Source organism: Oncorhynchus mykiss, chromosome Y, assembly GCF_013265735.2.
Source record: "Oncorhynchus mykiss isolate Arlee chromosome Y, USDA_OmykA_1.1, whole genome shotgun sequence".
In the NCBI taxonomy this organism is placed as follows: domain Eukaryota; kingdom Metazoa; phylum Chordata; class Actinopteri; order Salmoniformes; family Salmonidae; genus Oncorhynchus; species Oncorhynchus mykiss.
In genome coordinates, this window is record NC_048593.1 from 29638126 (window position 1) to 29650782 (window position 12657).

The 12657-nt window shown below is 41.3% G+C and overlaps 1 protein-coding gene across 1 annotated transcript; it reads left to right on the plus strand.

Moving 5' to 3' along the window:
- Window positions 1-442: 442 nt before the first annotated feature.
- LOC110509969 (U4/U6.U5 tri-snRNP-associated protein 1) lies at window positions 443-7346 on the plus strand. The gene is made up of 20 exons (XM_021591218.2): window positions 443-1107; window positions 1538-1592; window positions 1678-1733; window positions 1862-1988; window positions 2094-2196; window positions 2329-2406; window positions 2639-2738; window positions 2868-3013; window positions 3185-3391; window positions 3614-3723; window positions 3805-3941; window positions 4054-4178; window positions 4371-4535; window positions 4738-4848; window positions 5052-5139; window positions 5279-5369; window positions 5578-5713; window positions 5853-5942; window positions 6203-6324; window positions 7106-7346. The coding sequence occupies exons 1-20, from the start codon at window positions 834-836 to the stop codon at window positions 7122-7124; spliced, it is 2340 nt and encodes a 779-aa protein (XP_021446893.1). The 5' UTR covers window positions 443-833; the 3' UTR covers window positions 7125-7346.
- Window positions 7347-12657: the final 5311 nt, after the last annotated feature.

Below are 12657 nucleotides of genomic sequence, written 5' to 3' on the forward strand. Positions count from 1 at the left end.
AATTGTATTTTACATGTAGATAGAAACATATTTATTCATGTGAAATTGAGAAGTAGTTGTTATAGGCTTTTTACAATTTAACCATACCATTGTGCCATTGTGCTGGCTATTCTCAAAAATACAACCTTTTAATAACAGTCATAGATTTTGTATGACACACTATCATATATCATGAGACTTGCAAATGAAAAAAAAAATAAATAAAAAATCTCTTCTATTTTTATTTTCAACAAAACATTGGCCTAGTTCACTCTACTTCACTGTGTCAAACAAAATGTCACAGTGTGAAGTTGGTATTTTCACAACAGTGGGCTATCATCAAAACCACAAATATAACTCAAAAATATTACCTGCAAATTGACTTATTCATCAACACAACCTAGGGGAAACGAAATCACTTCGTGTACTTCAGATGGAAGTATCAGGAGTCGGTTTTCTCACATAGTTCATTCAACAACAAAAAGTCTTTGTTCTGAAGTGACGTTTCATTTGACCCCGGAAATAAATCTAAAAAGGTAATTCTGAAGTCGTCCACTCGTTTCCAGTGCGATTTGTGTTTTTGTTCACACGTAAGTAAACACTTGCTTAAATAATTTGTTGCAGCTTGCCCTGAGATGGGGTTTTACGAGCAATGTTTTCGACTATAGTTTTACGTTTTTCCTCTAGCCAGATAACTTAAAAAATATATCTTCATCGTCTACTGACTCAACAATCGCTGGCACGTTAGCTTAGCTAGCGAATATAAACGTTAGCTGTTGCATACGGACAGGTAAAGTTAGTAGTATTTTTTTAAAACTAGTTAGAAAGCAATTTTACAGAACATAACAAGGAAGATGGGTTCGTCGAAAAAACACAAGGAAAAGGGCCGTGATAAAGATAAGGATGCCGAAGAACGTGGTCACCGCGAACACAAAAAACACCGTCATAAGGACCGGGAGAGGGACAAGGAACGAGATGGCAACCGAGAGCGGGAGAAAAGGAAACGGTCCAGATCGAAGGAAAGGAGTGTACGTGGTTCCGAGAGAGACGGTCGCAGTAAAGGGGAGAGGAGTACTGGGGAGCCTCGGGTAAAGAAAGAAAAAGTGGAGCCCGGATGTGAGGGCACAGGTAAATACATCAGTCATGCAGATTTCCACGTACAAACATTCATAACTACGTCCTATCAGTGCGCAATACACTCAATTATAAACTAGGTGGTTCGAGTCCTGAATGATGATTGGCAGACAGCCGTGGTATATCAGAATGTATACCATGGGTATGACAAAACATATTTTTGCTAATTATGTTGGTAACCACTTTATAATGGCAATAATGCACCTCGGGGGGTTGTGGTATATGGCCAGTATACCACGCCTAAGGGCTGTATCCAGGCACTCCACATTGTCGTGCTTAAGAACAGCCTTTAACTGTGGTATATTGGCCATATACCACACCCCCTCTGGCCTTATTGCTTAAATATAGTCTGACCTATTGCATATATGACATCGAAGGTGCCAGGTTTTCTCCTGTGTTAACTTCAATTGTTATTTTCCTCTAGAAATTGCACCACAGTCTGCAAGTGGAGATGCCTCGCTTACCATTGAAGAGACAAAGTAAGAGAAAGACACAGACATTGAATGAAGGAGCACTCATGATGGTGAATTCTGAATAACTCTTCCCCGGTTTTCTTTCTAACAGCAAGCTGAGGGCCAAGCTTGGTCTGAAGCCTCTGGAAATGACTGACACCACTAAAGGTGAGACAAACTTGAGCCATGTTACTTGTCTGACTAGAACTAGATGACCATGTTTGTAGTAGTAAGGTCATGTGAGACTTGCTGATTTGTAATTTTACTGACTCACCCCTCCCTGTCTGCTGCCCCAGAGCTCGGCACGAAGGAGCAGCCAATTGTTGCAGAGACGATCAACCCAGTGTACATTAAACAGCAGAAAGAGATGAGGGAGAAACTGGCAGCTCTGAAGGAAAAGAGGCTCCTCAATAAGAAACTGGGGTAAGATCTAACGGCAGGAAGGCTGTACGTACACCAACTTGGACTATAGTAGTTAGTGATCCAATTAATTTTATTTTTCTCTTCCTCTCCTGCTGTGATTTTCAGGAAAGTGAAGACCTTAGCAGAAGAAGACTGGCTGGATGACACTGTTGCCTGGGTTGAGAGGAGCCGGAAGATGTCCAAAGAGAAAGAACTGGCAGAGAAGAGAGTGAGTAGGGTGGGAACCATAGGGGAAGGATGAGGGCTGTGAGATGAAAGGAGCTGTTTGTGTGTATTAGTCATGATGTTATTTTGTACTCAGTTTTTAATTGGTTCCTTTATTTTCTTTCTTTCCCTATAGGCCAAGCTTCTGCAGGAGATGGATGAGGAGTTTGGTGTGAGCAATCTGGTGGAGGAGGAGTTTGGACAGACCAAGAAGGTAAAATCTGCTCTCGTGTGATGAATATCTCAACTGCTTAAATTACTGGTGTGTGTGTGATTGCAAGCTAGATATAAACAGCATTCAGGCAATATGCCAGTCCCCCCCTGTGAAGTCACTACCCCTAAGGGAGGCACTTTATGTCTTGATTCTGTGCAGACTGAGTCGTTAAGTGATCTGATGTGAGAGAATGCCTCTAGGTCTTATGTTCTTCTGCGTGTCTTTGTTATAGGTCGCTTACAGCTCCCGGGACCTAAAGGGTCTCACTGTCCAGCACAAGATGGAGTCATTTAATGAAGGGGAGACTGTCATTCTCACACTGCAAGACAAAGGTGAGAGCAGGTTGAAATGTTACCAATAACACACAAATATATTAATGAAGACCATGCTTAAGCCAGACCTACATCATAAACATAGTGGTACATGCCCACCCACTCATTGCCCTTTTGTGTGTCTTTCAGGTGTGCTTGATGAAGAGGGGGGCGATGTTCTTGTAAATGTGGGTCTGGTGGATAAAGAAAATGCTGAGAAGAATGTGGAGTTGAAGAAGAAAAAGCCTGATTACAAAGCCTATGAAGAGGACGAGAGTGTGGATGACATGGTTACGGTAAGGACGAGAGAGTGTGGATGACATGGTTACGGTAAGGACGAGAGAGTGTGGATGACATGGTTAGGGTAAGGCATGAAGTGTCAACTTTGTTTTTCATTATTTCTGAAATACTTCTATGTCACACTCACCGCTTAATTCAATCTCACTGTCCAATGTTCACCTCTGCAGTTCAAGCCGCGTACTGTGCTGGGCAAGTATGATGAGGAGATTGATGGAGAGAAGAAGAAGAGTTTCCGGCTGAGCAAAGGGGGCTGTGCTGAGGGGGAACGGGAACGGGAGCTCCAGGCCATCAGGGAGACCCTGAGGAACCAGGCCCAGTCCCTGGAGATGCCTGTTCTCGCTATTGCCTCAGAGTACTACACACCCCAGGAGATGGTGAGGGCTGTGGGTAGGGGGTGCTCTGGAGAGGGCCTTGGAAGCTGTCCTTTGTATATATATATATATATATATGCTCTTGTCTCAGATGTACTGCTTGAATGTGTTTTCTTTTGAATATTAAGTCTGTGTGTGTGTTTTTGGAAAATTGTTCACACACTGAGTTATCGTTAATTGTTGTCATTATTCACAGACAGGTTCTTACTTATTTTGTTATTATAGGTGGGCTTTAAGAAGACCAAGCAGCGCGTCAGGAAGATCAGGAAGAAGGAGAAGGCATTGCCTGATGAGCTCCAATTAGACGACACACGCAACACCGACTTTGGCTCCAGGTTCTGCTCCCATCAGCTTCAATATGAATGACAGAGTAGCCTTTTTTTTTTTTTTTGTCTGACTCTTTCTCTCTTCTTCAGGGCTCGGGGTCGGGGTCGCAAGCAATTGGATGAGGAGGGCCAGGAAGGGGTGAAGGAGCGTGTCATCATACCGGGACTAGATGTACCCCAACAGTCAGATGACATCAGGATGGCGGACATGGACATCAGTGACGATGGTGAGAGAGACATCTGTTAGTGGTTTAGTGATGAGCTAAGTACATGTCTGGTTCACTCATGCCTGGTTTACTTCAATATTATGACAACACTTACTCTTTATTTTTCCTTCAGAGAACTTCACCCCCCCTGATCCGGCTGTGCTGGAGGAGGACGAGGCAGAGCAGGAGCTGCAAAAGCAGCTGGAGAAACAACGAAAACTCAAACAGAAACAGCTGCTCAAAAACTCTGGGGAAAAGGTGTGAGCATTCTGTTCAGAGCTGTTCCTCTTTACGATGCTAGAATATCACTGTGGCCAAAGATCATTATACTGGATAGGATATTTCCTTTGACAATGGAAAACCGCAATATTGAGTGGATTACTAACAAATCTGTTGTGATATTTAATCACCAATAAATGTTTAAACATGGTTCTCACTCTTGGCCCTCAGGTGGCAGAGCAGGTCCGAGGGCTTGCAAGAGGGGACGACAGTGACGATGAAGACAAGAACAACCTGAACATTGTGTTCAATGCCACCTCTGAGTTCTGCAGAACTCTGGGTGACATCCCCACCTACGGCCTGTCGGGAAACCGAGAGGACCAGGAGGACATCATGGTGGGTACAGTGCAAGAGACAGGCTATAGCTAACTGTTCATTTTAAAAAATGTACCTCATTAGAATTGGCACATGACCACCTCATGAACAAGGAAGCAATTCTAATGTGCTCAGTAAGGAGAATTGAAATAACCATGAGCTCTGTGTGTTTGCACTTGAACACTGGTTTGTCTCTTGTATAAACTGTATTCTTCTGTTGTAGGATTTCGAGCAGGAGGCGGAGAGAGATGGCGCTGGCGGTTCAGACTCCGACGGGGATGAGAATGTTGGCTGGAGCATCGTCAACGTGGATGAGGAGCAGAAGCAGCCTGATGTGAGTCATCCTACTGCCTTGTAGTCTCATGCATATTCCCATGCATTTACCAGTAGTGCTCATTTTGGAGTCCTCTAGTAGGTAATATAGAGAATAACATACCATGGCCCATAAGAATACGCAAAGCTTTTTCCCCCTGAACTACTGAAGTGAAAACGTGTCCGCTGGGTGTGCTTGACTTGCCTCTTACTTCTATCTTGTAGTTTGCCACAGCCTCGACCACCATCCTGGATGAAGAACCCATTGTCAACTCTGGGCTGGCTGCTGCCTTGGCGCTCTGTAAGAATAAGGGTAAGAGATTGGGGGTAGACGTCCCCACTTTGACAGTATTTGTTTAGAAAAGGACCGTAGTGTTTTTTTATTTATTCCTCTCGTCTCCTATCTCCATAGTTTCATTCATGCTCTCATATACTCTTCTTCTCTCCCTTAGGTCTCTTGGACACTCAAATGCAGAAGATATCCCGTGTCCGTGCGCCTACCGGTGCCCTGCCCAATGATAACTACAGCATTGAGGACAAGATGTGAGCTACCTTTACTTTTTGTGCTTATATGCTAGTTAAATAATCACCACTTTCTCAAACACATTGCAAAAGTTACAACATAAATAAAATGGCATGTATTTAGTAATTTACTTTTCTTTTGGGGCTCAAAGCCTGGGTTGCTCATGTGTAATGTATGAAAACCCGTTAGCCTCCATGGAATACTCTGTCCTTGTTTCTCCAACTCTAGGACGATAGATGACAAGTACAGTCGGAGGGAGGAATATAGAGGCTTCACCCAGGACTTCAAGGAGAAGGACGCCTACAAGCCAGATGTCAAGATTGAGTATGTGGATGAATCTGGACGGAAGCTCACTCCCAAAGAGGTACATTGTTATTTAAAATTCCCTTAAAATCATTGACATGTAGAATGATGATTTTTGTCAAATGTGTCAATTGCTGTTTTTAATCTAGGTAAATGGTGCTCATTGAGAATATTTCACGCTAGCCCTATTCTTTCTCTAGGCTTTCCGGCAGCTCTCACATCGGTTCCATGGGAAGGGGTCTGGCAAGATGAAGACTGAGAGGAGGATGAAAAAGCTGGAAGAGGAAGCGGTATGTCTTAACTAAGCTCACTCAAAGATTATTATTTATTTTAACTGAAATCTGAACTTTATTTTTTTATCTAATTACTTTTCATCACATATGGCTTTCAATTGAATGACACTTTATTTCCAGGCCTTACTAGAAAATTAATGTTGCAGGGCTTGCCCAATTTGAGTCCTTGAGGATATGACCTAGCAAGCTTCCAGTCTAGTCAGTGGTTTGACCGAGTATGTATTTAAAAACCTCTCCCCCCACGTGTCTCTTATCAGCTGCTGAAGAAGATGAGCAGTAGTGATACCCCTCTGGGAACTGTCGCTTTGCTTCAGGAGAAACAGAAGTCACAGAAAACCCCCTACATTGTGCTGAGTGGGAGTGGGAAGAGCATGAATGCGTGAGTATTTTATAAACCTCTTTATTTTTTCTTTCACCCTGTCTTGTATGTATTTCTAGTCTAATTAAAGTGCCACTTTTTGTGATTGATTAAACCTTGGATGGGCAACTGGCATCCCCCTTTTTGTCGGAACTCAGTCTGGGTCTCAACTTACTGTTGAAAATATGAATAGTAGAATACACAAGGTGCAATTTTGAAATTTGGTTGTGCATCAGCAGTTTCTCTGTCAGTCACTGACTGATACTCAATTTGCCCGTGTCAGAAAATATTTTTTAAATTGTTAAATTAGTCTAGCGGCCAGTTATCTGAATTTTGTAGTACTCATGGTAAAATGACCAACCGGCGGGCCCCTGTTGATTCTGTTAGTCACCCCCACTCAGTTATATTAAAAACTGCAAACCTTTCTCTCCGCCCATGGCAAAATGTGTAAACGTGCAGGAAATTAACTCTAAAACAACTTTTTACAACAAAATGTCACTTGGGGCTCCCCAAAAGGCTGGCTGACTGTGTGTGGGAACGCAGACCCACGAGCCACTGCGGTCCCTCATGAGTTCTGATTGGGCTAAATGTATCCCCCTTTCCCCCTTTTTTTTGTGGCCCCACCCCATCAGTTTCCCATCTGTGGATTACACAGAGCAGGGTTGCAAGTAACAGCTCAGGGTATTTCCTTTCAATGTTTTCAATTTTAAGGAGAATGTGGACTGAGTATGTACCTAGTTATTCGTCACACTGTCTGTTTCACTCTTAATATGCTTTATCTGTAATCCTCCTCTTTCCCCAGAAACAACATCACCAAATAAATGTGGTTGAGGAGGGATCTGACCAGTGAGGATGTGTGCCGTGCACCATTACACAGACACACATACAGACAAACTGATAAGTTTATTTTCCTTATTGAATAAAATCAAGTAGCGGCCTATTACTGTTGTGTGTGTAAAGAAAGTCGTTGTTGCTTTTGACCCAGGATTTATGTCTACAATGATTATAATTTGTTATTTACATACATTAAAGATTTGACATGACTTTGTCTGGTTTCTTTACAGATGTTTGCAGCATGTGAATGCTTGCAGTTGAAGGTACATACCTGACTAGTAGTGCTGAGCGATTAGTGCTTTTTGAGTTTGCATTTGGTTAGATTCTTTTAAAAAAATCACGTTTTTCAGTTATTTTTATTTTTGTACACATGCATTATGAAATGACATGTTTTGAGCTTCAAAATCCCCAAATAGTGAACATTCAATTGCCAATGTATTGCATTGTCTCTGACAGGTCCAAATAGGAAATTACTATAAAATACAATTATTTCAGTTGTGTATATTACTTAGTTTTATTTAATGACATTGGTTGTGTTTGTAAACTCAATCTGGAGCGTGCTCTGGGTTTACGTAAATTCAGAGCGTTCGGCTCTCGGAGCGTTCGGAGCGCACACTGGACGCTCTGCCTGGGGAGTAGGGTTGATAGCGTTCTGACCTCACAACGGCAGTCAAGCGCCCAAGTTAGCCAGTTAACGTTGGCTAGCTTCCTAGCTACTTCCAGACACATGAGAGAACCCAGTGGTGGAAAAAGTACCCAATTATCATACTTGAGTAAAAGTAGATCCCTGAATAGAAAATTACTGAAGTGAAAGTCACCCGGTAAAATACTACTTGAATAAGTCAAAGTATTTGGTTTTAAATATACTTAATTAAGTATCAAGAGTACATGTAATTGCAAAATATATACTTAAGTATCAAAAGTAAAAATCACTTAAAATTCCTTATATTAAGCAAACCAAGCGGTGCCATTTTACTCGCCCTAGCAGAGATGATTAGGCTGTTTAAGTTATCCAGAGCATTGGTGACTGTAACTGCTGCTGGAAACAATTTAATTATACACTTTTACCGACGTTTACTGACACCGGCCATATTCAACGTGTGTAGAGCGTTTGTAAATTCATCAGTATTTCTGCGCTCTGGCACACAGACGAGTGCTCTGGAGTCGGAGTAGATCGCCAGAGCGGATTTACGAACGCACCCTTTAAGGAATAAACTATTATAAAGTCAACTCAATGCTTTATTTGGCTACGGTATAGGTAAACTTCTGACTTAAACTGTATTTTGTGATGTGCACCAGTCCTTCCTGCAGCAAAGCACCCCCACAACATGATGCTGCCACTCCTGTGCTTCACGGTACGGCTTGCAAGCCTCCTCCTTTTTCCTCCTAATATAATGGTCATTATGGCCAAACAGTTCTATTTTTGTTTCATCAGACTAGAGGACATTTCTCCAAAAAGTATGATCTTTGTCCCCATGTGCAGTTGCAAACCATAGTCTGGCTTTTTTATGGAGGTTTTGTGAGGGCCAGTCAAGTTCTTCCACACGGATCTCGACAAACCATTTTTGTGTGGACCTCGCTTTGTGCATGGGGCATTGTCATGCTGAAACAGGAAAGGGCCTTCCCCAAACTGTTGCCACAAAGTTGGAAGCACAGAATTGTTCAGAATGTCATTGTATGCTGTAGCGGTAAGATTTCCCGACACTGGTTCTGCCTGAACCATGAAAAACAGTCCCAGACCATTATTCCTCCTCCACCTAACTTTACAGTATGCATTCAGGCAGGTAGTGTTGTACTGCCAGATGTTGAAGTGAGATTCATCATTCCAGAGAACACATTTCCAATGCTCTAGAGTCCAATGGGGGCGAGCTTTACACAGCCGTCGCTTGGCATTGCGCATGGTGATCTTAGGCTTGTGTGCGGCTGCTCTGCCATGGAAACACATTTCATTAAGCTCCCAAAAAACAGTTATTTTGCTGACGTTGCTTTGTGAGGCAGTTCTGAACTCTGAGTGTTGCAACCAAGGACAGACAACTTTTACACGCTACACGCTTCAGGACTCGATGGTTCCGTTCTGTGAGCTTGTGTGGCCTACCACTTCGCGGCTGAGCTGTTGTTGCTCCTAGACATTTCCACTTCACATTAACAACACCTACAGTTGACCGGGGCAGCTCTAGCAGGGCATACATTTGATGAACTGACTTGTTGGAAAGGTGACATACCTTTCCAACAACGGTGCCATGTTGAAAGTCCCTGAGCTCTTCAGTACGAGCTGTTATACTGACAATGTTTGTCTATGGAGATTGCATGGCGGTGCACTCAATTTTATACATCTGTCAGCAACGAGTGTGGCTGAAATATCTGAATCCCCTGATTTGAAGGGGTGTCCACTTTTGGGCAAAAGTAATGGTTGAAAAACAATTGGAACCATTTCCCTGTTTGACCGCTAGGTTTTATGGGTATTATGACACCACCACTGAGGGCCTCTACTGAACCTCAGTGATTATTGAGCTTGGATACTGCGGTTGAACATCACGCAACGCTGGCAGCTGATGGCGATAGAGCTCGCCAGTTTATAGTCCTAAAACCCGAAAATAAATTGTCTCCGGTTTGTTCAGCCATCCCTATGCGCAAAATGAGTGGGGACATAATACGGTTTTGGAATAAACGCCTAAAATATGGTCTGAGGTTAGGAGATATTATGCTTTTTGTTCTATGAGATACCAGGTAACATGACCTTTATGAATTATGAAGCCTTTGTGATTTGTTTTTATTATTACTTAAATTGTTCAAAATTCACAAAGTGACCATTTGCTGATGAAGATTATCTCAAATAACAAAACGTCTAAGATCTCCTAAACCTGTGTTTACCACAGACCTTATTTTCGGTGTTTATCCAAAACCGCCATTAATTTTCCTCATAGACTTTGTCCAATGAACCATGGCGGAGTTTCTACCTACTAAAAGACGCAATTACTATGTAGTGTCGGAGGGGTAAAAGTGTATCCACAGTCTAAACCCAGAAGCGCAGCATCGTGAAACAGACCGGGTGGCGTTTGGGGTTGGAGAACTGAAACATTATTCTTTAGTTGTTAATTTTCTCGAAATCTAAAGGCACAACCTAGATTCGAGCCAATATCTTAACCAGTTGAACATGTTATTACTCCAACCTCGTGGTAGTGACAAACTGACACGTTTTCATTTTCGTCAAAAAATATATATAATCTGAAGAAGTAGGAACATCCGGCGGAGCGTTCAGATCCATGGGAGAGCCAAATATCGTTGCCCCACTGTGACCTCCAGTGGGGCAACGATATTTGGCTCTCTCATGGATCTGAACGCTCCGCCGGTGTCACTACAATGAAAAATACCTTTGGTGGTAATGTTCTACACTCGGAATGTGACCCCTTTGGTCACTTTATTTGTCTTGTGATCAGTTACAATGACATTACGCTCATTACTGTAAACTTCTACGGGCACAACACCAAACATGAGAATGATGAGTTGCTTGAATCTATAGAGAAACACATACTTCATTGGTTATCTAAATTTCCCAATTCGTTATTATTGATAGGAGGGGACTTTAACATTACAATAGATAATTCAACTGATAGATGGCCCCCAGGTAGGCCAACCAATCAGAATTTGGGTTTAATACTTTTTATGGAAAAGTTTGATCTTGATATATGGAGAGAGAGGTTTCCGGCCGAAAGATCATTCACTTGGACTAACAAAACAGGCTCCAGACAATCCAGAATAGATTTTTGGCTTATATCCAAATGTATTGATAGTGAGTGTGTTACTACAAATATTTGTACTACTCCCCTCACAGACTATAGGACTATTTACATTGATATCAAAATATTTACCCCTGATACGAACCTTGGTAGAGCATCCTACTGGAAGCTAAATAGCTCATTATTAAATAATGATATAGTTAAATTTGAGGTTAAAGATCTGCTCTCACACTTTTGGGAAAGGGCTTGTGAAGAAAAATCTTATTGCAAGAACTGGGAGCTCTTTAAATTTGAGGTGTCTAAATATCTTAGAAAATGTGGTAGTAATCTTGCTAAGACCAGAAGAGCTGAGGAGGAAAAGGTGATCATTAAGATAACTTCCCTTTCTCAGAGGTCCCCAGCTGACCTCTTGGGGGAGGAGAAGATGGAACTAATTGAGTTACAAAATAAACTGGATAATATATATAAATTAAAAGCAGAAGGAGCCTTTATTAGATCTAGGAAAAAAAAGGATTGAGGAGGGAGAACAGAATTCATCCTATTTATTTAGACTTGAGAAATTTCACTCTAAAAATAACACTATCCATAAGTTAAACATTGATGGTGTTATTACAGATGACCAAAAATTAATCGCTAAATACTGTAGCAATTTTTACAGAAAATTGTATAGCTCAACGTATTGTCAGGAATCCACAGATGTGTTTTTTAACTCACTGAATAATGTTCACTCTATCAGTGATATAGAATCTAAACAGTGTGATGAACCCATCAAAGTTGAAGAGATTATAGAGTCTATCAAACATCTAAAGAACAATAAATCACCAGGTGTTGATGGAATTTACGTCAGAATTTTACAAATTATTTTCTGAACAAGTAGCTCCCTTCCTATTTGAAGTCTTTTTAGAGAGTATTAAAAACAATGTTCTCCCTCCTACAATGAGTCAGGGGTTAATAACACTGATACCTAAGCCTAAAAAAGAAGTGCTGCTCATCGATAACTGGCGTCCAATTTGTCTTCTTAATAATGACTATAAGATATTAGCCTTACTACTTGCAAAAATAATTAAAGAAGTCCTGGATGCAATCATTGATGAAACACAGTCTGGCTTCATGAGGAACAGACGTATTTCTAACAATGTCAGACTAGTATTAGACGTACTTGACTACTCAGACCTAATAACTGAGGATAGCTTCATATTATTTTTAGATTTTTATAAAGCATTTGACACAGTAGAGCATCAGTTTCTCTTCCACTCCCTTGAGAGACTTGGCTTTGGGGATTTTTTCTGTAAGGCTATTAAGACTCTCTATGCAAATGGTAACAGCTCTATCAAATTGAAATATGGCACCTCACCTAGATTTGAGTTAAAGAGAGGAATTAGACAAGGTTGTCCTATCTCTCCGTACCTGTTTTTATTAATCACCCAACTTCTTGCAAATTCTTTAAATAATAGTCCTGTACAAGGTATTTCCATAGCTGGTAAAGAAATGATTATAAGCCAGCTGGCTGACGATACTACACTTTTTCTGAAAGACGCTAACCAAATTCCCATATCGATCAATGTGATACAATCCTTTTCCAAAGCGTCTGGTCTATATCTTAACATTAAGAAATGTGAACTCATAGCTGTCAAAGATTGTGTGACACCTTCATATTATGATATTCCAGTAAAAGAAGAACTTACATATTTAGGCATAACCATTACAAAGGATCAGAAGTCTAGAGGCTTACTACATTTTAACCCTCTTATTAAAAAAACACAGAAGAAACTAATTAAATGGC